Raw genomic sequence first — 24,955 nt, 5'->3', positions numbered from 1 at the left:
ATCCATTTTACCAACGATCTTGATAATGTCGGCAAGTATTCGTGGGCTTCGGCATGCTTAGCAAACATGTACCGCCAATTGGGTATTGCCACCCGCGCTGGGATGAACAGTCTCTGTGGATGTGTTATTCTCCTTCTGGTACGTGTACCTTTATTAGTAATTATTTATTTATTTAAACTTCTATGTAGGTAATATCAACAACGTTTCATTGGTTTTTGTTTGCAGTGCTGGATCTTTGAGTATTTCCCCTGCTTTCGACCACCTATTTCCCGTTCATATGCCGAGTTTGAGCCTCGATGCAGAAGGTGGGCCCATGGTGGAGGCAATACAACCACGCTGCAGGAATACCGGAAAATACTCGACGCCATGACCGAAAGAGATGTGAGTAATAATTTTTCTAATTATGTCTATAGTAGAGTTACGAATTTTTCTAATTAGTTTAAAATATGCTTAGGTTTGTTGGACCCCGTATGGTACCGGTGCACATTACTTGCATCCTCGGAGAATGTATTACGGCACGATACAGTTCATGGATATAGTGGAGCCGTACATGCCCGACCGAGCGTTGCGGCAGTTTGGAAGAGTCCAGACTATTCCTTTCCCGATAATTGAATCGAACTTGCCACATAACCGCGGCTTGTTTGGCGCGGATACAAAGTCACTTTCCACGCTCCTGGCGGCTTGTGGCAGAACGAGTACGCCAACTTCATTGACCTGTCGCAATACCCTGATAGAGTTGCCGAGGAGTACATGAAGTGGTACATCGTGCAGACGCACCGGTTCATTAGCAACCCTGATAGAGTTCCGCCTGCAGAACGAGTTGTTGCTGCGGTGCCGCCAGACCAGCCGTTCGCCAACGACATAGCTCGGCTCCTAGTTCCGATCGTGTTCGGTTTGACTGGTGACGACGCAGCAGAGGCATTCCTGAGCATTCAGCCGCAGTTGAGGGACTTGTTGACGCCACATGCCCACTATTTGCGTCTCTTACCTAGGAGGGGTCGCGTGGGAGGTCCGAGGACTCGGGGTCGGGGGTCGAGGGGTGGACAGTAGGACATGTTACCTATTTGCATGGACTTGTGTATTAGTTTCGGATTTTTCGCACCTGACTATTGGTATTCGTGTGTTGTGATTTGTTGTTTGTTTTCGGATTTAGTTTTTTGTACGGATGTTTCATTTTGGATTTGCGGATTTTTCTTATTTGCCCGTATTTTAATTACGTTGTTATCGGACTTACTTATTTAGTTATTTGTACGGATTATAATTATGTTGTATCGAACGGAATTATATTTTAATTTGTATTATTAACGAATAAAAGAATAAAAAAAAAATCAAAAAAAGATAAAAAATAAAATATATATATATATATATATATATATATATATATATATATATATATATATATATATATATATATATATATATATATATATATATAATTTGCTCGTGCGTTTTCACACGAACAGAGGTGTTCTGCTCGTGTGAAAACACACGAGTACTATGTCCCTGTTCGTGTGTTAACACACAAGTACTTTTCCACGTATTTTTTTTTTAATTTTTTTTTTATTTTTTGTTTTTAAAAAAACATCGAAACAAAAAAAAAATTAAAAAATTAATATGCTCGTGCGTTTTCAGACGCACATAGGCGTTTTGCACGTGTGATTTCACACGAGCAGAACACCCCTGTTCGTGTGAAAACGCACGAGCAACACTATATATATATATATATATATATATATATATATATATATATATATATATATATATATATATATATATATATATATATATATATATATATATATATATTTTTATCTTTTTTTGATTGTTTTTTTTTTAATTCTTTTATTCGTTAATAATACAAATTAAAATATAATTTCGTTCGATACAACATAATTATAATCCGTACAAATAACTAAATAAGTAAGTCCGATAACAACGTAAACAAAATTACAATAATACAGTACTACCTATGCCTAGAAGTCAACGTCGTCCAAAAAGCAAGTCGATCCGCGTAAAAATCGCGTAGAGGTAGTAAATTGGGAGCTGCAAAATACCTCCACTAAGGATGGAGACGAGGAAGAGGGCATGAAACCGGTACTCGTATGATCATAAAATGATCGTTATGTAGCGACATAGGAATAATACGTGATAACGCGGGATTCCCAACTAGTGGTAGGTAAGTGATGCTACCCCGTTCAGTGAATATTAATACCATTGCGTTGTATCTTGTAGCGATCGCCAACCCCATATCTGTTGACATCCATTTCGTCCGTGGCGCCGGTCCCCTCTCATGACTGCATGTCAAGATATAATCAGCGACTGTATTGCGGCCCACCTCATCCCCACCAAAAATAGTAGCATATAGATTGTAACGCACCATAAACTCCTCAACCAAGTGAGTTCTGACTTGTGGCCATCTCTCTTGACTGCCGTAAACAACTTCGGCTATGCACCGGTAGCCACAATTTCCATCGGCCCTCACACTAACATATGAGACTACGGACTGTGCGAGAAACGGAGGAAGGAAGGAAAAGAAATTGACCCGGTCCCCGACAGTAACAACTGATTCTTCCGTCGATTTAGTACGTCCGCGCGTACGACCTTTAACCTTTGACTCTGGCGTACCAGCTTTAAATTTTGACTCTGGCGTCCTTTCGGTCGGGGTTTTGCGACCCTTAGAGCCCGAAGAAGATTTAACTTCGGATTTCCGATTCATCACGTGCTCATGTCCGGACAAGTTCCTCTTCGTCGAGTTATTCTTAGGTCGTCCCTTGGCCTTCACAAATGACGGCTCTTGTAAATACGTTGAAGAAGGATTATTTAGGTCCCGTAAATAGTCAGCCGCATTTTTTAGGGACATGTAATCTTTGTTTGATAACTTCTCGAACTCATCGAGAAAAACTTTCTTAATTGCAACTGTGCGATCAAACGGTTCCTCCTCGTCCTCCCATGGATCCGACTTCGGCTCGACAACCAATGTTCTCCAGAATGGATGTAACTGTTGCGGATAAAAAGTATCTCCCTCAGCAATTTTAACTGCAATCATACACGCACACGGGAGTCCGTGGGTTCGGCTTAGGTAATAGTTGCAACTATCCGGATTCTTTTCCAACTTTTCGTACTCTTTATCCAACAGGTCCAGTGCTTTGTGTGATACGTTACATACCAAAGCACCGAAGCACGACAGTGAAGTACTGTACATCCTGACTGTTCTACTGCTTTCGTTTTCCACCTTCAATTCATTAATTTGAAGGTCAACTTGCGCATCTAGTGCATTTTGAACTGTATCCATAGCTCCAGTCGATGTTTGGATCCAACGCTTCGATGCACGATGTGCACTCTCTACCCTGTTTCGAGAAAACACTCAAATAATGAATAAATGTAACATGTGTATAAAAGATTGTACGTAACGAGTTTATAGTAAAATCAATTTATATACCTGTTAGTCGTCGTGTTACCGAAATGAACGATGTTGTTGGTCCAACACTTAACAAATCTCTCCTTATAAATCAACCACGTTTCATTGATGTAAGTTATCAACTTCGGATATTGCCCGTACAAACTAACTATCTCTCTATAGTTGCATTCGTATTCTTCCTCAGTCTCAGATTCGACTAACTTTGCCCACACCGTCCTCCGGAACAGTACACCCAACTTGGTGTTACCCAAGAATTTTGACGCGTTTGCCTCAACGTTTCTGTTTATGTGATATAAACATAACATGTGATGCGAATGTGGAAACACGTTTGGCAATGCTTTCAGTAGGCCCAACTCACGATCTGTCAGTATCACTTCTGGTTCTATCCCGATTGGTAATATGTCTCACAAACATCGCAATGTCCATGCATAAGTGTCCTCATCTTCACGTGACATAAAAGCAACGGCAATAGTGAAGTTCCTTCCCACGGGAGTAACCCCAATGATCTCCAAAAGAGGCATTTCATATCTACATGAAGGTAATTATAATTTAGTCAACTCTTATATATATATATATATATATATATATATATATATATATATATATATATATAATATAATAAATGTAATTCACATTTAAATAATTATTACCTGTTAGTCTTGTACGTGCAATCCATCAGGATGACGTATGGAAATAACTGCAAAAGCTTTATTGAATCAGGGTGCGCAAACATAACGTCTTGCACTGCATCACCAGCTGGATTTATTCGATGCCATTTGCTGTATCCACTCTCACTTAGTTCGTGCCACAGATGTTGTATAACTGTTTTTCCTTTCATTTCCTCTCGTCTAATTTTCTGTGATTCATTGTACACATCTCTCAAGGCCGCAGCCGTATCCGGATTCATCTGTCTCAGATGATGCAAAATTTCCTTCGGCTTCACATGGCTCTTTTTCAGTATCTTTGTCACTTCTCGTTGCTCTTCACTCAGGCGACTTAGCGAACGTAGTCCTTGTGGATATTTATGAGGAAAATGATTGTGATTGCCATTTTTGATGGTAAGGCGCCATAATCCATCACGACCCTCTTTACCCCATAGCGCAAAAGGGCATTTACACTTTATTGAACCGGACTTCCGGCTTGTTTTGACCTCTGCATTTTTTCCTCGACTCTTATAGGCTCTTTTACAAGTCAAATATTGTCGGCCCTCGTGGTAAGACTGTCGCCTAATCTCATGTCCTTGACTGATGGCCATATTCATCGCCCACTCGACTAGTGCATCTTTACTATCAAATGCAGTCGAAATTGTGAAAAATTCACTGAAATCATGTAGCTCGAATGTTTCAATATCTTCATCCACATCTATGTATACTTCCTGTTTTTATGTTAATGTAGTTAGCAAATTATAAAACTAAAGAATAAAACTCAAAAAAAAATTGTGTTGCTCGTGTGAGAAAGGTATCGTTTACCCCCCCTGATGTATGAAAAACATCAAATACCCCCCTGCCGTTAACTTTTTTCTTGAATCCGTTAGTCAAACCCTTTGACTGGCCGTTATAAAGACCCATTAGCTTTTTTTTTTACGAAATTACCCCCAATAATCTCTATATAGGTTTTGTTTGATTGGCCAATTTTTTGGATACGTTTGTTTTTGCTGGAAACAATAAGAAACATGTTCAGTTGTTTTTGAAGAATCTAAAATTAAGTTGTTTGGTTACAATCAATATGAAACATAGTTAGTTGGTTTACAAATATGTGGATCTAAGACAAATGAAGAATTCAAGAACAGAAGAAAAAATGGGTGAAAATAGTGAAAAAAACATGTTGAAAAGAGTGAAAAAAAGGTTGAATAAGTGGGAAAATTTAGTAAAAAAATGGCTAAAACTAGACAATCTATATATAGAGATTATTGGGGGTAATTTCGTAAAAAAAAAGCCAACGGGTCTTTATAACGGCCAGTCAAAGGGTTTGACTAACGGATTCAAGAAAAAAGTTAACGGCAGAGGGGTGTTTGATGTTTTTCATACATCAGGGGGGTAAACGATATCTTTCTCATAGTACAGGGGTGCAAAATGAATTTTACCCAAAAAAATATCATAAACACCTTTCAAATTTCTAATCCACCATCCTCCCTTATATTTGTTAATTCTCCTCAATTCTAAGTTTTTTTTCCTTATTTATTTATTTATTATTATTTTTTTTTTGCAATGAAATCTAAAAAGGTAAAACAAGATTCTAAAAATCTTGCAATTTGAATGAGTTTTTGGGTGGATAGTGCTGAAGGAAAAGTAACCTAGTTTTCAAATAATCCACCAAAAATCTTTGTTTTTTTCTTAATTTATTATTTCAAGAACGTGAGTTTCCTGTTCTTTTGACGTTCGTGTATTTTTCTTTGACGGAGGTATCGTTCACTTAAGGTGGAGATGGTGGAATTATGTGATAAATATTCTTATAGAAAATGGTAGAATTGTTTTGTGAATATTGTAATTAGTTTGGTGGTGAACAAATTATGAATTGATACATAATATGGATAAAAGAGAAAAATGGGTAAAATAGAAAATATATTTAATTTGGTGGTGAAATAAAATATTTTGAGAGTGAAAATAACACGTCTTTTTAATATTTAAGATACAAAATAAATGATGTTTGAGGGGGTAAATTTTACAAATGATATTTTAAGAGAACAAGTGTTACAAAAAACACTTTAAGGGAATAAATGTAACACATGCTATTATGGCTGGGCATGAATCGGTTTTATCGGTCAACCGATCCACTTTTGACCCGCTTCTTTCGGCCGATAAATTTTTCGGCCGATAATTTTAACATCCCCATATATAAATAGGTCGGTCAGTGATTTTCAGTTTACTCAAAAATCGCTTGGTCGGGTGATATCGACTAACCGACTTTTTTAATAATTTTTTTATTATAAATATTTAATTGTAATTTTTATTTTTTTAATATTAAAATAATATGTAAAAGAGGTAAAAACAAACACTCAAAACACAAATTTATAAATCTCTCCATACTATTTCTATCTTATAATTTTTATTTCATATTCTTCATTATATATTTACTTATTTTTGAACTTTAATAAAAAAAACTCTTAATTTTAAAGTTAATATTTTTACTAACATAAAGTTACCCAAATTATTGAATATATTTGGAAAAAAACTTTTAAAAACATCTTATTGTTGTAAAAAAAATAAAAATAAAAAATAAAAAATAAATAGATGGTCGATAATACCGACCAACCACCCATTGTTTACCCATCAAAGTCGGTTGCCAACCATTACCCGAACATAATGGTCAGATCGGTAATGATTTTCAATTTTCAGCAAAATCGCGTGGTCGGGTCGGTTAGATAATTGGCCGATAATTACCCAAACCGACCCATGCCCAGCTCTACATGCTATACTTCAGATGCAAAGTGTATTTAATTCTTTAAAAAATGAAAATTATTCTGAGATCAACTGATGTACTGAAGTTGGATTTATATATGTAATTTCCTAAACATGAGGGGATCTAGACGTAACTCGACATAAGATTATGGTCGGATCGAGATATAAAAAGATTCAACTTAAGCCCAATAATTTTTTCCTCAAAATAAAAAATTAAGCCCAGCCCAAACCCACGGAGGCTGTGAAACCCTAGGCTGACATCAGATATTCCCCTATAAATAAGACTCACTAATCCTCCAATTTTCACCATCAAAACATCGGCCATCGTTTCAGATCTTATTTATTTATTAATTATTTTCCGATATTATATTTTATTTAAAAAGTAATTTATTGTTGGTTGGATCTGTGTACAATTAAGCCGATGCTCCGGAAATGGAATGAAGGAAGCATGGTACTGTGCACAGAGAACGAAGTTTGAAGGTCGCTTGTCTGCCCCCTCTGATTCCTTTCATGATTTGGGGGCCTGGTTTTAGACCTATATTTTTTTATTTTTTTTATTATTATTATTTAATCTATTTTATTTACATATATTAGTTTAATATATTTTATGATTTTTATAATAAAAAATTCCGTTTAAAATAATTTTGTGGATTAAATTTGTTCGTGCTGTTTTTTTTTTTTTTTTTTTATTTATGTGGAAAATTTTATACGTTTGACCTTTTCAATGTTTAGAAATTATATATATAAATAATTTTAGTTTCAAGAAATATAAATTTCAAGTGACTGATTTAATTTTCGGTGAATTTAAAATTCATTTGATTTGGAATCTATGGTGGATTGGATTATAAATCAAATCTGGGATTTATTTCGTGTTTGGTTTAAAATAAGATGGGGATTTGAAATATTTTCAATCAAAATTAAAGGTAAATTACAAGGACAACCTTGAGCAAGACATATTTATGAAAACAAGTTTGAATAATTACATCCACACTCCTTGAGCAAACGGTCTTTCAAAAAATCTATCAGAAGTCAGAACACATGAATTGACTGATTTACCCTTCAATCATAAAAATTAAAGTTATTAAAGAAAATAAATATTATTGAAGTGTATTTTACATCGGCTCGGCTGGCATAAAGAGCTGAAAATGACCGTGGGATTTACGGATAATTTTTCACAATCAATTAAACTATTTAGATAAATAAAAAATAAAATCAAATTATGATTCTTATGCTCCAAATTATTACATTAAAGCTATTCATAATATTTTTCTGGACCGACGATTCAAAAATAATTATATTTTTTCTGATTAACTATTTAGTAATATTCCTAAAATTTTGGGACTTTTTTTGAATTAATTTGAATTTTGTGTGGATTGAAGTTTTGGATAGTCTAGTTAATAAAATTTGGGTGAACTAAATAAATATATAGGGGCTATTTGAGGAAACCCCCTCATTGATTTTTTTAATGGAAAGAAGTCCAAAATATTTCAGTCCATTTGAGAAAAGCCCACATTTATTTTGAGCCATTATGTTTTCCAGTTTTGCCCTCGCCTGCCACATCACAGCTGGTCACGCGCTCAGCGTTTTTTTTTTTTTTTTTTTTTTCCCGTTTTTTCCCCTTCTTTTCTGTATCAGTTTCCTTAATCGACTATGAAGCATAGTCGATTAAGGAAATTCTATAATTTTTTTAATTTTTTAATTTTTTTTAATTTTTTTTGGTTTTTTTTATTTTTTTTCTCTATCAGGTTTATTAATGCATAGTCCATTAAAAATTTAACTATTAAAAATAACAAATCACAATTACAAAAAAAATGCAAAATTAACTATATTTAAGAAAAATATATACAAACATTGTAATTGATTTATACATTGGAATCAATAAACAAAAAATCAAAATAAAAAATAAAAAAATTAACAACTGGAGTCGGTTAACCTTAATCGACTACTGAACATAGTCGATTAAGCCTTAATCGACTATTGAACATAGTCGATTAAACCACACATAGTCGATTAAGGGCCCTGCCTGCGCGAATTTCTTTTTCTGCGCCGTCTTCCGCCACAATCCACCAAAAAACCCTAGATCTGCTCTTCATCATCACCATGTAGTCGCCACACCACACCATCACCTCCCCACTTCCATATTCTAACGGTTTTTTATACAAACAATTGAAACAACGGAAAGCAATAGTTTTCACCATTTCAAGAAACATGGTGCGCTCCAATAATTACTACAATTACCACAGTACCTCAAATTAAAAAAGAAAAAAAATTATAAAAACCCAGAATTTTGAAAACCCAATTCAATAAGCAATGACGAAAATCAAAGTGAAAACCCAAGATTCAATTACCTCGAAAAGGTTCGACTTTCAGAAATAGCACCACTGTATATGTGGAAACCGATCAAATTTTGTAAAAATTGTAAATAGAAAAATACAGTTGAAACTCGATTCTGGTGACGGAATTGACGGCGTCGGCCCTTGAGGAGTACCAGGTTCACGTCGGAGTTCATGTCGGAGCCCATCCTCAGAAGTTGGAAAAAAGCAAAAAAAGGCAGAAGAAAAATAAATGATAAAGAAGAAGAGAAAGGAGAGATAGCCGTGAAAAGAAAGAGAAGATGCGTGAAAAGAATAAATAATTAGGGTTCTTTACTTTAGGGGTATATTGGACAATTTAGATTTGTTAGGAGGATTATTTTAAAGGAGAGAGAGTTTTCTCTAATTATTTTTGGGAGGGGGTGTTTTCTTAACTCATTTTCCTAGATGGAGGGGTTTTTGCTAATTATCCCAAATATATAATATAATATATGGGTGAAAATTGTAAATTAAGGGTGGGTTTGAGTCCACCCTTGCCTAAGGATGAACTCGCCCCTAGTGTGTACTATCCACATTCGGTGTTCAATGAACCTACAAAAATTAGGCAAAAATTGGAAAAATATATTACAAATATGCATATTATAAATTACAAGCTAACTCACATTTAGAGGCCCATATTCTGTATCGAGGTTGGAATCCTTCGAAATTTTCGATCGGAAACAATGGAAGTATTAAAAAATCCAGAACTGTAAAATAGCTTGAAACTTGTTCAAAACAACTAATTTTGTAAAAAAAAAAAGTAATAAAATAAATAATTGAATTTCCAGAAGAAGAATGGTGCAACCACGAAGTCTTTTCATCTCAGTGCCACTGCAAATACCAAAATTCCGGTGTACATGTCTGGTAAGCAAGCCAAAGCTCATGAATAATCTCCGATTGTGTCGATATCATTCGTATAATCGATCCAACACGACTTCAACTTGGGGATGGTTTATTAACGAACAAAACCGACCCTACTAGTCACATCAAATACCCCTTCATCTTTTTCTCTTTTGTAGCATACCGCTTTCCCAACTGCTGATGCACCTTATTTCAATCAATTTCATTCGGACTAAATATTGCTTTCGTACTATACAGTATACACACCAACGCCCAAAAGAGATGTAATACTGTGCGCATGCGGGGATTTACTGCAATTACAGGGTCGTCTAGGTGCAAACCCATGATTAAAGTGACATCGTGGAGCGTGACCTTCATATACTCCACTGCATGTGGAAACTGTTCGTCTTTGGTTGCCACCTTTCCACGAACGCTAATATTAGGGCTTGACCGATATTGGGAAGGTGACAATCTCGTAAATGGTAAAACCCGATTGTCTCCATCCTAGCAATCATCATGTCATTCCGCGGGCCGCGGTACGTGGTGAGTGCTTTTCTTCTCGACTCGCATCGTCCAACACTACACTCCTAAATTAAATTGCACATATTAGATAACAAAAATACATATTTTTTAGTTTTTTTTCACACATATTATAGAAAAACTTACATGTCCAAACTAAAAATATGCCGGTATATGTGTGATTTGAACCAACACATGAACTCATAATTGTCTGTCCCACCCTCGACCAGACCTTCCAAATACGGCGAAGCTTGGAAAGTCGAAAAATCTTGGGCATGACACAAGGTGTCTGCGCTGCAATCGGATCATCATCATCATCATCATCATCATCATCATCATCATCATCATCATCATCATCATCATCATCATCATCATCATCATCATCATCATCATCATCATCATCATCACCGTGGTCGTCGTGGTCGTGGTCGTCGTCTTTGCCGTCGTGGTCGTCTTCACCATCATCCACCACATTATCCATCATCTCATATCATCGTCACCCACATTTTGCACTGGAGTACGAACCCATACTGGAGTACGAACATCACCGACATAGTCATCGTCGACAATAGATAAAGAAGGCCCAAGTCTCGCTGCAACAACTTCTTCTGCCACTTTCATTTTAATTCCACGAGCGGATGCAAGAATTATTCGCTGCAATAACTTGATGTTTGTTGTTACCCACACAAAATCTAAACCATTGTTTGGTAATAGCCAAATGTCGTCATAAATGACCAATACATGCTCTAATTGGAGAAACATGCGTTATTATATTTGTAAATCATCCTACACACATAAATTAAAAATAGGACAGGCATCTAACGTGAAACAAAATTACACTGACAGATTTTCTTACATGCATCATTAAATATATGGATACTAGCTGTATTGGCACTTGCATTATCAAATAAAATAGAAGAATAATTTTTTCTATTAATAAATATGAATCTAAAATACGGAGTGTTTGAGTAGTAATTAAACTGTAAAAATTCAAAATTTAAATTGTGACAAAAAAGTTACTGCAGTTGACATGCACTAAACGCTGTCTGTCTGAGAATCAACAGCCGCAACAATCAAAATTTGTCAGCGATAAATAAGAAAATTATAATTTACGATCCGATTTTAGTTTTTGGGAATTATACTAAAAGTTCTTTTCTTTGATATACTTGTATTTTCAATATTGTTATCTAAATGTAATTATGTAATATGCACAATGTTGTATTATATAAAGTATTAAATTAGTATGATGAATAATAAGTTTATATTTTTAAAATTTTATAAGATTGGAGTATATATATATATTATCTTTCACTTGGAATTCTTTAATTCAAATAGTTACACATCCAGATGTCATAGGCTGATGAGGGTTCGTTGGCCACCATAGAAATATGTCGAGTGCATTGTGTATTTTTGGTGTATCTATGTTGGAAAAAGAGATAGTGTATATTTTGGGTGTTGTAGGTGTATTCCTCTGTCTCCTACCCTGCCCTGCCCCCTCAATCTCTTCGTTTATATCTATATTAAATTATTAATAGTTCATATCCAGGGCAAACTAGCCCAGATCATAGCCCACATGCCAATTATTGGGTGGAATCTTAAACGGATCGTCCATTTATAATTTAATCCCTAATAATATTTGCAGGGATAATTACAGTTTTGGTCCCCCAAGTTTGCACGTTTTTCACTTTTGGTCCCCCATTTACCGCCGTCAATAAAATACACACTAATGTTGTCACATTTTAACACGCCCTCCGTATGTTTGACCGTCAAGTAGTAACGGTCAACTGTTGAATTATGGCTGAATTTGGGATTTTTCATTGAGAAAATTGCACTCAGACCTCTGCATTCTTTTAAAATATTCTAAAAACCCCTAAAATATATTTTTAACCCTAATTTAACCCCAATTTCACCATTTAATCAATTTGACAAACGACCCTCATTTTTACCACCATTACCGCTGACCGTTGACCGCTGTTGATTTTTTTTTTTTTAACTTTTTGTTTCGGCATTGATTTTATTTTTAATACTGTTTTTGACGCCGTTCACCGACATTGTATTCCCGGTTAACAATGTTGACTTTTTTATTTTTCTTGATTTTTTTGAACTTTTTTCTGTGACTTTTTTTTCCCGATCAACACAATATTATTATTGTATAACACATTAATAATATTATATTAATATCTAGTATCATAATATTAAGGGTAAAATTCATTTTGCACCCCTGTACTATGAGAAAGGTATCGTTTACCCCCCTGATGTATGAAAAACATCAAATACCCCCCTGCCGTTAACTTTTTTCTTGAATCCGTTAGTCAAACCCTTTGACTGGCCGTTATAAAGACCCGTTGGCTTTTTTTTGACGAAATTACCCCCAATAATATCTATATAGGTTTTGTTTGATTGGCCAATTTTTTGGATACGTTTGTTTTTGCTGAAAAGAATAAGAAACATGTTCAGTTGTTTTTGAAGAATCTAAAATTAAGTTGTTTGGTTACAATCAATATGAAACATAGTTAGTTGGTTTACAAATATGTGGATCTAAGACAAATGAAGAATTCAAGAACAGAAGAAAAAATGGGTAGTGAAAAAAACATGTTGAAAAGAGTGAAAAAATGGCTGAATAAGTGGGAAAATTTAGTAAAAAAAGGGCTAAAACTAGACAATCTATATATAGAGATTATTGGGGGTAATTTCGTCAAAAAAAAAAAAGCTAACGAGTCTTTATAACGGCCAGTCAAAGGGTTTGACTAACTTATTCAAGAAAAAAGTTAATGGCAGGGGGGTGTTTGATGTTTTTCATACATTAGGGGGGTAAACGATACCTTTCTCATAGTACAGGGGTGCAAAATGAATTTTACCCTAATATTAAAGTTGCAAATTTTTAACAAAGTTTTTATCTAAAATTCTGAGGCCTAAACACAATTTTAAAAAAAATCTAAAGTTCATAATTTCTTCCCCTCAATTTTTTTTCGTGGAACCGCCAATGCATCCCAAATTTCTTCCCAACACAATATGAAGAAGATGAATTAGGCCTGTGCGGAGTAATTTGGAAATGAGATAACCACTCTAGTACAACGATTTTTAGGGTTTACCCCGGCCGTTAATTCTTATCTTTTTTTATTTGTTTTAAAAATTTCCCATCATTGAGTTGCGTTGACGTTTTCTATTTTTCTTTTATTTTGACTTCTTTTATGATATTATTTTTCTCGCTGATTATCATCTTTGGCTTTCTTTTTTAAATTATATTATTCTCACTACTCAACAATTTAAATAAAAATCAATAAAAAAAAATGTCAACGTTGTTAACCTGACATTCAACATCGGTCAACAACGGCAAAAAAAGATCAATCGAAAAAAGAGTCAACCGAGTTAAAAAGAAAGTCAACGTCGGATTACCCAATTTTAAAAAATCGGGTTCATTGGTTAAAATTGGTTAATTGATGAAATTGGGGTTAAATTGTGGTTGAATAAAATTTTAGGTGTTTTTATAATATTTTGAAAGAATACAGGGGTTTTATTGCAATTTTCTCAAAGAAAAACCCCAAATTCAACCGTTGACCGTTACTTCTTAACGGTCAAACAGACGGAGGGACTAAATGTGTTAAATGAGACAATATTAGTGTCTATTTTGTTGACAACGGTAAATGGGAGACCAAAAGTGAAAAACGTGCAAACTTGGGGGACCAAAACTGTAATTATCCCATATTATAAAATATATATTCATTTGAGCATATCTGCTGAGCTGGGAAGTTCAGTTGGTAGGTGAGACTCCTATTTTAGAGCACACATCATTTTATTTTCTTATTGTCCATGAATTTCATGCTACATATAAAATATACATTCATTTAAATATATTATTCCACCTTGCGCCAAATTGTTCAAAATGTTTATTATTAAAACAAAACCAAACTGCATATACATCACCAACATGGTCTGTCATGCTACACCTGATAACATGCAACGATAGATTTATGATTTAAAATCACCCGGTGTAGCACTAATATCATAATAATTTAACTTTATGTCACCCACTCTAGTTATATTTAATTTTAATCTTTACATCAATTTACTCTTTAGACGTAATAAATTGGAGTGAGTAACATATGATATACTAAAATTAATAACATCATCATACAGCAATTAACACTGAATGGCGAATGCCATGCACGCAACTTAAACTTGTGTTTTTAAGTTCACAAAATACACTGAATAGCGAATTCCATGCACCCTCCTGAATACCTTATGTTTGTACGGTCATCAAGTGGCAGAGCCAGCATAGGATCGGACCATGGGGGTCATGGCCCCCCAACGTTTCTCAAATTTCTATTATTTTATTTATAAATTTAAAGAAACTAATTGAACTTCAAATAATATTCCTTGGCTTCAAGACGATGGTCGAATGGTTGGAGAGCCGACTAACAAACTGCCCGTTATTCTCGGCGGTGTCAATCTTCGACTGCCCGAGCGGAGGGGAAAGCTCGAAATTCTGCACAAGCCTGCCCAAAGTGATGCTCATAATAGGCATCGCCATCGTAATCCCCGGGCAGCTCCGCCGCCCAACTCCAAACGGAATATACTTAATGTCATTCCCATTAACTTCGACATTGGACTCCTCTTCCAAGAATCTTTCGGGCCTAAATTCTTCGGGCTTTTTCCATTGGGCCGGGTCGTTGGCTAGCCACCATGCATTGACGAAGATCCTACTCTCTGCCGGGATTTCGTAGCCTCCGAGGTTGGCTTTCTGGAGGTTCATGTGTGGGACCAAACAAGGAACCACCATTCTTAGACGAAGGGTTTCTTTTAGCACGGATTGAAGGTACGGGAGTTTGTGAGTATCGGGCTCTGTCACTTGCTTATTCGGGCCTAGCACATTGTCTAACTCGGCCCGAAGTTTGTTTTGGGTCTCCGGGTTGTTGACGAGTTCTGCTATGGCCCATTCTAGTGTCCAAACAATAGTCTCTATTGCTGGTCGTCGATCACATATATAAAAACATTATAATTAAAGTGATGTCGAAACATATATATTGTAATTTAAATATGTTTAAAGAAACAAGAAAATAGTGAATATATACCGGCTACATTCATGTTCTCGACAATATAAAGAACATTGTCTTCGTTGATCTCGCCGTTCGCTTGACATTCTAGAAAATGATCGATTCCACATTTGAGGAGGTTTTTGTCCGTCGCCTCTGTCGATGCAATCTTCCTACACGCGAAAGTTGAAATTACAAGTCACAACCGTATCATAAAAATGAACCATAAATTAAAATTAATGCGAATCAAGCTAATTTCAAGACAATAGTTAGATCCTAATTGCTTTGTTCTATGCTATAACTAGTGAAATTCATCGAGTATAGATCTCATCATAATTGGTTATAAATAATTATTCATTTTACGATACAACGGCACATATGTGTGCGTGATGTGTCATTAATTATGTGCAAATCTACAGTAAAAAAAAAAAAAAAATACGAAGTCAATATTCATTTAAAAAAAGAAAAAGAAAAGAAAAGTAGACTTACTTCCTCGCTTCAACAAAAGAGTCCTTGTACAAGTTCAATCTTCTTCTAGTAACCTCCTTGCATTTATTCAAGTAGCCTCTCAAGAAAGGGCGAAAAATCGGTACAAAATCACCAAAATTGTAATTACGACTCTGCCCCAATCCACTCCTCTCACCATTCACATTCTTGAGCTTTACGTACAACGGATCTTGTTCGCTCTCGAATTTTTTATTGAACATGATCTTGTACACAATGTTATAGACCATGAGCTCAATCCGCCGCCTCAGCACCACCCCTTCCGTCGATGCTGCAGTATTATTCCTCATATCCTCCACCACCGCCGCCGCCTCCGCCTCCCAGTCGCCGCTGTACTGGCGGACCACCTTGTTGGTGAAGAAGGGCACGGTCACGATCCGCCGCATCTTCCGCCAGTGGTCGCCATAGTCGGTGAAGATCATGTCCTGCCCTTTTCCGGTGAAGATGTCGTAGACGATGTTTCTCGAGCGGGACCCGAACTCTTTGCCCTGAGTGAGGAGGACCTCCTTTGCCAGCTCCGGCGAGGATACGACGGCGATGCGGCGTTGGCCCATTCGGAGGAGGAACACATGGCCGAATTTCTTGGCGTATCTGATGAAGTCGTGGTGGTCTAAGTTGTTCCCCACTTGAAACCAGCTCCCGAATATGGGTAAGGTGAAGGGCCCCGGCGGCATATTCCGGGGTCTGCCGCCGATCTTGGATACCACTACGGCGGCGATGGCGGCGGCGATGAGGCTGAGGAGGACTTTTTGGAGGAGGAGAAAATCCATTATATGGGAAGATGACAAGCTAAGTGAGCTTGAAATGGTGGTGGTGTGAAGTTGTACGTTCCACATGTAAGGACGACGTATTTATAGAGTGAAGGTAGTTCAACTAGTGCCAGGCATCTCGGTTTTATCAGCCAACCGACCCACTTTTACCCGTAACTTTGGACCGATAATTTTTCGGCTCATAACTTTCTTGTCGGGCTGGTAATTTTAAGCCAACCAACTTTTTTAATAATTCTTTTTAGTATAAATATTTAATTGTAATTCTTATTTTTTTTAATGTTAAAATAATATATAAAAGAAGATAGAAACTCAAAAACTCAAAACACAAATTTATAAACCTCTCCGTATTATTTATATTTTCATATTTTTCATTATATATTTACTTATTGTAGAAGTTTATTAAAGAAAAGTCTTAATTTTAAAGTTAAGATTTTTATAACATAATTTTTCAAAAAAAAAATGAATATTTTTGGATACACTTTTAAAAACATCTTATTATTGTAAATAATAAAAAAAAAAAAAAATAGGTGGCCGATAATACAATCAACCATTCATTGTTTACCCGACCCATAATGATCGGGCCGATAATGATTTTCAATTTTCTGCATAATCGAGTGGTCGGGTCAGATAAGTAATTGGCCGATAATTACCTGACTCAGACCGACGACTAGCCCTATGTTCAACCCTATATAATTAATCCTTGGTCTTAGCAACTGGGTATTTTATAAAGGAAACATTATTTGGGTCAAGTGAAACGATATGTTTTATTTTTATAAAACTCCATTCGGTGAACTTCTTAAATTGACAAATATAACTTCAATGGATAATGTAGGTTCAATTTCTTATTTATCACCAAAGTTTTTTTTTTTTGAATTAGTGATAGTTGTATACAATAAATGTTTAATAAATATGTCAAATAATAAAATTAATAAACTACTTATTTAATGGTGCCTTATTCGGGTTACGTAGTAGGAAACTCAAAATCGGCTCTTAAAAATTTTTCGGGCTTGGTAAAATGACTCAAACTTGGTCCATTTTATTTATCACCAAAGTGTTCAAAAGAAAAAAAGTGTTTTTTGTTGATTAGTGTTAGATGTATGAAAAAAAATGTTAATAGATATGTCAAGTAATAAAATTAATAAATTATTTATTTAATCGGGATTTATTCGGATCGAGTCATAGGGAGCTCAAATTTCGGCTCATAAAATTTTCGAGCTTGATAGAATGACTAAAACTCGATCCAACTCACAATTAATTTGGTTCGACTCAAATAAAACCTGGTCGGGCCATCAGACTGCGGGTAAGCCCGTCTCCATTGATATTCTTCTAGCGAAATGAAAACATAGGGAGTTTATCTTGGATACCACTACGGCGGCAGATGACAAGTGAGTTGTGCTACAGGTATATAACGTATTAAATAATAAATAATAAAATGATGGTTTTTTCAACCCTATATAATTAATTAATCCAGGTATTAGCAATTGGGTGATTTAAAAAGGAAACATTATTAGGGGCAAGATGAGGAGATATTTTGGATTTTTATAAAACTCCATTAGCTCACAACTTATTAAATTGACTCATCTTGTCTTTGCCAAAAATATTGGAATCAATATGAATAATACAGCTCAAGTATGGGTTTTCTTTAATGGAATTAAAAAGTATTAAGGACGTGGATGTAAATAAGTTTACTATTGAACTGATTCATCTTTCTTTTTTTTTTTTTTTTTTTTTATTTGTCTATTATTTTATTTTTTGTGTCTTGTTTAAACAGAAAGGAGAATCATCACACTAAAATGCAAACCCTAATTCACGACTCGGTAAATAAATCCGAGAGTGTGAGCTTACCTTGTGTGCTTCTGTTACCAAGATAAATGTTGTTGTGCTGATCTGTCTGCACGTTAACATTGCTGGCCAACATGGCAACATGCCGGAGGAATAAAACTATGGAAAAAATATGTTGAAAAAAACTACGAAGAAGTCATTAAAATTGTAAAACAAAAGAAAAAACTGTAAGAGAAAAAGTCAACGTCGAAACCTGCGATGAAGAACGTCGGCTGAATGGCAATCAACCGCGGCAACATTCAAAATTGGGTTAAAATTGGTGAATTGGTGACACAAATCATAGATTGAGTGCCCTTAAAGGGATAACTAAGCAATAAAACTTGGGATTTCCTTTGTTAGTAATAATGTTAAAAGAATGGGTTACTTTGCAAAAAAAAAAAAAAAAAAAAAAATGCCTCTCTTCTATTTAAGTTGCTTTGCCATCGGCCCAAAAATTAGGATTGTTTTTTTCGATAATAAATGTTGAAGAATTGTGTTTCTTTGCAAAATAGAAAAAGAGCTAATAGCACAGACCCCCCTGTGTTATTTCTAATTGGTGAAAAACACCTCATATTAAAAATATTAGCAAGAAACCCTCTATATTGTGTTTTTCGAAGCACACCAACCCTTATTTCGAAATTGAATGTTGACTTATATGAAATGACTGAAATACCCTTACAAAATAAATATTAAAAACAGAAAACATAAAAAAATGCAAAAAGCAATTGCAACAAAACTAGGGGTGGAAACCGGAACGAAATTTCCGATTTCCGCCGGTTCCGATCCGAATATTTCCGATTATGGAACTGATTTTTGTAATCCATTTTCCGAAAATCCGATTTCTGATTTTTCCGAAAAAAATCGGATCGGAATCGGAATTCGATATAAATTTTTTGGAATTTCCGAATTCCGATCCGAAAATAATTCCGAATAATTCCGAAATTTTCCGAATAATTCCAAAATTTTCCGAATTTTTTATACTTTTAAAAATTATTATACATTTATATATAGTCCATATCTATATATATATAAAAAGACAATCCTTGGCCTAATATGTTGACACGTGGCACTTTAGGGTTTCAAAACCCTAGGGCAGTTTTTATAATTTTCTTATAGTCCTAGGACTATTTTGTAAGAAATAAAACACGTTACCCATCTTCTCCCCAACTGCATCTGGAACTTCTCACAATTTTTCCCCGTAACTTCTTTTCATCAGTTTCTTTAAACTTTTTCTTATAACTTCTCAATTCAAATTGCATATCAATAATTTAGTATTTCGTTCTGCAAAGAATCGCACACAGAAATCTTCCAAAAAATATTGATGAGCCGAAAATTGAAGTGTCACCCATAAATCTTTTAATCCATAAAGTTTGGTAAGTTTCGAGCCATTACTTGCACTTTATCTGTCAAAAACTTCTCTTGCAAAACAATATTCTCTCTATTCTTACTATTTTTTGTCTTCATATTCTTGATTTTATTGCTCCATGGAAACATTCAAAAGATTTCCTTTTAATTTGATTTCATTGGTAATAGTTCTCATTCGTGACGTATCAATGGACTCTTTTATAAGTAGTTTTCAAGAAGTTGTTAATTTGCAGTTCTTCTTTTCAAATGTTTATGAAACTTGATTAATTGTTGAATATTTCCAAAAAATTAATAAATTCATGTAGTTTGACAAGACATTAACCAACCCTTATAATTTTTTTTCCCTTTTAATTTCTTGGCAGATGTACATGACGAGATTGAAACACATGAAAAGGATTCATATTGACACTTCGAATAATGAATTGGAATATTTAAATTGTCTGTATATATAGACCCGTCGAATCCTTTTTCCTGACTTAGGTACGTAAGCTTCCAATGTTGGACTTACTCTGTCATTAGCCGGTTGTATATGATAACAATGAAAAAACAAAAAGAAAGATTTTTTTTTACACGTTGTATATGATAACAATTCTTCTTTCTTCTTATATACTCTCAATATTTTGTCTCCATTTTTATTCTACCATCAAGAATTTGTCAAATTCTATTCAATTAATTCTATTCAATTTGGTGTTAGACTTCTGAAAGTTTTGTTTGTTTCTGTAAAGATTTTTATGATTATGTTTTATGATGATTATATTTAGTTTTTGTTTCGTGTACCTATGAAATTTACTTTTAAAAATTCTTTCCAATTTGACTAAGGATTATGTTTTGGGTTGAAATCCGGGAGCGTCAGGAAGCTTAAGTTTCAAATTCTAATTTGGTGGTTGAGGCTGCCGTCCAATTTTCACAGCGGAAATAGCAGCCATGATGCTCTTCGTCATGGGTTCATTGCTCACTTATTAAAAGATGATTGATCAACTTCACGCTGTTGTTCCCTTAAATATGTTCAGGTTCTTTTCTTCTCCTTTTCTTTTTTCTTCTAAGGAAAAATGTTATAATCTTTGTGTTGTAGTTTCAAAATGAGCAATTCTAGAATTTTTTTATTTAGTATCATTTAGTTAGTATTTCAAAAGCAGTTCAATATTCTTAGATACACAACAAAAGTTTTAACTAGAGATTACGACGGTTACTCAAGAAATAATAATTTAAATTGACAATTAAGAAGGCATTGTTTTAGAAGTAAATTGCAATAGTATAAGTTTGTGTGTATTTTGATTCTCGGGGAAATTTGTAACATATAAATAATAGTTAAGGTTTACAAATGGTATAAATTTTATATTAGTAGCAGTTAGATAGTAATGTTCGAATTGATGATGTTAAGAAATTTGAACGGGGTGTGTTTTCAGTTGGATAATTTGTCTTGATCCCTTTTTGTTCTTTCATCATCGTCTGCCAGAAAGAATGATAATTCGACATAGTATATATAACTTTTCAAGATTTTCTTGAATGTTCCAGCATTTAACATTTTTATGAGTCTGCCTTTCTAATAATTTAAATTTTAATAATAATACTCTAAAACAAAGCTTTTACATACAGTTTGTCTGTGTGTTTGTGTTTGATATAAGCAATATCGTTAATGCATTTTACTAAAACTTTTTTACATAATTTAAAAATTAGTTTCAGTTCTATTATTATTGAGCTCATTTCAGTTACGGGTTGAATATGTGGGCTCTTTTAAGAATATACAAGAGTGGAAGAAAAGTCTGTGGCACTGAATATTGTTACCAAGGAACAAGTTGATTTACGGTGTGTTTAAATTTTTAAGAATGGTATCTTAACTACAAGTTTATTGCTTCTTATATTATATTTAAGAATGGTATTTTTATGACTTTATTCATTCTCGGGATGCAATATTGGTTGAAAGTATGGTAATTAGTGTTTATGTTGATGCAATAATTAAAAGTCTTATGAATCATAACATTTTAACTCCTCACGATTTAATTTTATTAAGATTAATATATAAATGTTCAACACCTGATATAACTCTATTGTTAAAATCGTTCTCAATACAATTTTTATTTTTATATTAACTGGTTCAACTTACATCAAGTCGGATGACGCTAAAAAGTTATACCTAAATTGATTAAAGAATCCATCATATTTTCAATTTTTTTCAAACAAAAATTGTATGAACTTGATTAAATTCCCTTTTACTTAAATTCGGTATGTTACATATGTTTATTTTTTTTTCAATTAATAAAAAACTTTCGCTTTGAAACCGACCCCGTGCCTGTGCATCGCACGGGTGAAGTACTAGAAATGTTGACACGTGGCACTTTAGGTTTCAAACCCTAGGGCCGTTTTTGTAATATCGTGATTTCTTAATGACGTTTTTGTTATTTTAGTTGGTCAGTTTTATTAGCATTTGGCAGTTTTTTAAAATAAAATCTCCACACGATATTAAAATTCATTTCCTATTAGAAAACTTCCACATTTTGAAAACTTCTCCCACTTTATCAAAAAATAAAAAATAAGGAACACACCGTTTCATCTCCCCTAAATTTCAACATCGTTTTTTCAAAAAAAAAACACCGTTTCGAACCACTGCATTCCATCGTCACATTTACGAGCTATTTGTTACCCAGCCCTCCATGTTTGCTTCAATTTTCATTGACTAAATTATGATATGATTTTGTTGCTTATTTTAGAAAATTGTGACTTTTAGTTGTGCGTCTCAAGACCAAGACATATTCACTCTACTGGATTTTGAAAAGGTTCTCATTTTGTTTTAGGTTTGTTCATAAATTTTCCCTATTCTTGCAATGGGCTTCTTTTTAATTTGAGATTTTTGTTCTTTCAGAATGTGGTTTTTTTTTTTTTTTTTTTTTTTTTACAATATGATCATTCTTACAAGTCTGGGAGTAGAATCATTCTTCAACAAAAACCGAGCCTCAAGATAATATATTCAAAAGTTCTTCAACAAAAAACCCCGTAAGATATCTGTAGCATTTTCCAATTCTCTTTAACTCCTGCATGATTCTTAAGATATATGTAGCATTTCTTAGTTCTCTTTCACCCTGTTTTTGTCTCAAAAGTTTTTCCCCATTTAATTTATGTTTATGGTTATTCTCGGATGAACAATTGGTTTTTGTTTTGGTGGAAGCCTTGGAGGATATTTGTATGTTTCTCCCTATCTCTCCGTCTCCTTCTCTGAAACAGTCCAAGTTATTGTGAATTATTTTCACTTCAGAATCAATTTATTTGCTCTGCATATTTTCATATAATTGATGATTTTTTTTTTTTATTATTTTAGCAGACTGTTCTGGACAAAGCCTTGGAGGGTAACGGATTTTTTCCCCCCATTGTATCTCCATATCCTTTCTTTGAAATAATCTATGGTATTGTCATTTATTCACTTCAAATACAGTTTATTTGCCCTACATATTGTATTCCAATTTATGCTGAAACAATTTCAGATATTGATTCTTCATAATGCTCGAATTTGTCGGTTTTAATATTCAAATATTTGTTTTAACGTTTTTAATTGCTAGAGTTATACATTTTTGTTTGAGAAACATGGTTATAGTTTTCAAAGTTATAGTTTTGGGGGACATCGAACAAAATGGTTATAGTTTTGAGATTTTTTTGTTAGATACATTTGAAAGTTTATTTTCGTATTTTCAATAAAGTCGAATTACAACTTCGAATCCCACTGCAAAGTTCAAATTAGTATTTTTGGTTATGTGATATACATTAGAACAAAATTTTGGGAAACAAATAATATTTTTCACAAAGATGAGTTTGATTTTAATTCATGTTTTTACAAATGTTTGATATTTGAAAAGCTATAATATGCAATTAGTACTTTTGTAGTGCAATTTGTTATTTTTGTTTTCTTTAAGGTTGAACAAGTAACTGCATTAGAATATATTTGTTTTTATTTAGTGTGATTCAAGTCATGCGTTAAATCTTATTATGACAATGTCCAAATTTTGACTTCGACAAGCGACTCCAGAGGCGAAGCATCAGTGATCGAATTTGTTAACTATTAAAATGGAAGGACATGATAATATAAATTTTCTTCAACGATTACTGAAATATTTACTACAATCACGACAATGGTAGTTTATAATTGTTGTATCTTATGATTACAACTACAGGTATACAACTATAAACATTGATTTATGGATGTTCGTATTTATGCAATTTTATATTACTATAAAATGTATTTTTCAGTATTTATATTTTATATACGTGTGTATATATATATATCAGTCAGTTTTGTTAAAGAACGAAATAATGATGTCGTCAATTGCTGGAGTTGTAGAATACATGTATGACAAGTTTATTAATTTTTGCTTTATTCAATATACTTCATTTCTTTAGCAATCTATTCATATTATGACGATTTAAGTTCATATATCCCTTCGTCAATTTAATTTTCCTAATAAATTTTATTTTATATTTTTTATTACTATTTTTATTGATGACATATTTAAATATTTTATTAATTACTTTTGTAAATGCTACTCCGTGCATCGCACGGGTGTAGTACTAGTTTTATACTAAAATTGAGGCAACTACAACTTTCCAATTTTGGATTGGGCCGTAAATTTTTTATTTAAAAATAGATCATTTGACCCATTTAAGTTGGCCCAATATGCAAACTACACTTCCCATTTCAAACTTAATTTCTTCTCTACCTCATTTTCATGACAGTGCTGCGCCGCTTCTTCATCCAAAAGAGAGAAAAATTAAAGAAAACGAAAAAGCCTAATCAAATTTTTACTTCTTTCTTCTTCTCAGCCAGACCCTTTGCTCAGGCTTCTTCTACGTCGTTAGTCTGTACCCCATCGGCTTACTTCTTCGTCTCGATCGATTTTCGTCATCTAAAGAGAACCTTAATTTTTTTAATATTTTTTGTGATTTCTGTAGA

General features: G+C 33.9%; 3 protein-coding genes, 1 long non-coding RNA gene and 1 other non-coding gene across 6 annotated transcripts; 2 read left to right on the top strand and 3 right to left on the bottom strand.

The window, feature by feature from the left end:
• Positions 1–2,059: 2,059 nt before the first annotated feature.
• On the bottom strand, positions 2,060–3,803 carry LOC105961137 (uncharacterized). Its single transcript, XM_088814558.1, has 2 exons — positions 3,440–3,803; positions 2,060–3,347 (listed from the first exon to the last, which is right to left on the bottom strand). The coding sequence occupies exons 1-2, from the start codon at positions 3,721–3,723 to the stop codon at positions 2,060–2,062; spliced, it is 1,572 nt and encodes a 523-aa protein (XP_088670684.1). The 5' UTR covers positions 3,724–3,803.
• A 19-nt stretch (positions 3,804–3,822) lies between these two features.
• Positions 3,823–4,798, bottom strand: LOC148764954 (protein FAR1-RELATED SEQUENCE 5-like). The gene is made up of 2 exons (XM_088814557.1): positions 4,069–4,798; positions 3,823–3,946 (listed from the first exon to the last, which is right to left on the bottom strand). The coding sequence occupies exons 1-2, from the start codon at positions 4,677–4,679 to the stop codon at positions 3,823–3,825; spliced, it is 735 nt and encodes a 244-aa protein (XP_088670683.1). The 5' UTR covers positions 4,680–4,798.
• A 2,453-nt stretch (positions 4,799–7,251) lies between these two features.
• Positions 7,252–7,359, top strand: LOC148764953 (small nucleolar RNA snoR100). The gene has a single exon (XR_016029978.1). It is a non-coding gene; the product is annotated as a small nucleolar RNA snoR100 (small nucleolar RNA).
• Positions 7,360–14,666: 7,307 nt separating this feature from the next.
• Positions 14,667–16,882, bottom strand: LOC105958605 (trans-cinnamate 4-monooxygenase). Its single transcript, XM_012982604.2, has 3 exons — positions 16,049–16,882; positions 15,599–15,732; positions 14,667–15,491 (listed from the first exon to the last, which is right to left on the bottom strand). Exons 1-3 carry the CDS (start codon positions 16,831–16,833, stop codon positions 14,890–14,892), a joined length of 1,521 nt encoding a protein of 506 aa, XP_012838058.2. The 5' UTR covers positions 16,834–16,882; the 3' UTR covers positions 14,667–14,889.
• Positions 16,883–19,763: 2,881 nt separating this feature from the next.
• LOC148764952 (uncharacterized) lies at positions 19,764–23,563 on the top strand. Of its 2 annotated transcripts, XR_016029916.1 has the most exons (3): positions 19,764–20,027; positions 20,382–21,029; positions 23,336–23,563. It is a non-coding gene; the product is annotated as an uncharacterized LOC148764952 (long non-coding RNA). The 2 variants fall into 2 exon arrangements; XR_016029915.1 differs by lacking the exon at positions 19,764–20,027 and having other exon boundaries at positions 20,044–21,029.
• Positions 23,564–24,955: the final 1,392 nt, after the last annotated feature.

The sequence above is a fragment of the Erythranthe guttata genome, chromosome 14 (genome assembly GCF_056151865.1).
Source record: "Erythranthe guttata isolate IM_541 chromosome 14, IM_541, whole genome shotgun sequence".
In the NCBI taxonomy this organism is placed as follows: Eukaryota; Viridiplantae; Streptophyta; class Magnoliopsida; order Lamiales; family Phrymaceae; genus Erythranthe; species Erythranthe guttata.
This window is presented reverse-complemented; position numbering and strand designations above follow the sequence as displayed.

What these genes read in the sequence shown, in the direction of transcription:
- LOC105961137 (XM_088814558.1), bottom strand. Translation starts at nt 3,723, where the DNA reads ATGTTATGTTTATATCACATAAACAGAAACGTTGAGGCAAACGCGTCA. An exon ending in GGTAACACGACGACTAACAG is followed by an intron (nt 3,348 to 3,439) that starts GTATATAAATTG and finishes TTCTCGAAACAG; the next exon opens with GGTAGAGAGTGCACATCGTG.
- LOC148764954 (XM_088814557.1), bottom strand. Translation starts at nt 4,679, where the DNA reads ATGAATATGGCCATCAGTCAAGGACATGAGATTAGGCGACAGTCTTAC. An exon ending in TGCACGTACAAGACTAACAG is followed by an intron (nt 3,947 to 4,068) that starts GTAATAATTATT and finishes ACCTTCATGTAG; the next exon opens with ATATGAAATGCCTCTTTTGG.
- LOC105958605 (XM_012982604.2), bottom strand. Translation starts at nt 16,833, where the DNA reads ATGGATTTTCTCCTCCTCCAAAAAGTCCTCCTCAGCCTCATCGCCGCC. An exon ending in TCTTTTGTTGAAGCGAGGAA is followed by an intron (nt 15,733 to 16,048) that starts GTAAGTCTACTT and finishes TTTCGCGTGTAG; the next exon opens with GAAGATTGCATCGACAGAGG. An exon ending in CGAGAACATGAATGTAGCCG is followed by an intron (nt 15,492 to 15,598) that starts GTATATATTCAC and finishes ATCGACGACCAG; the next exon opens with CAATAGAGACTATTGTTTGG.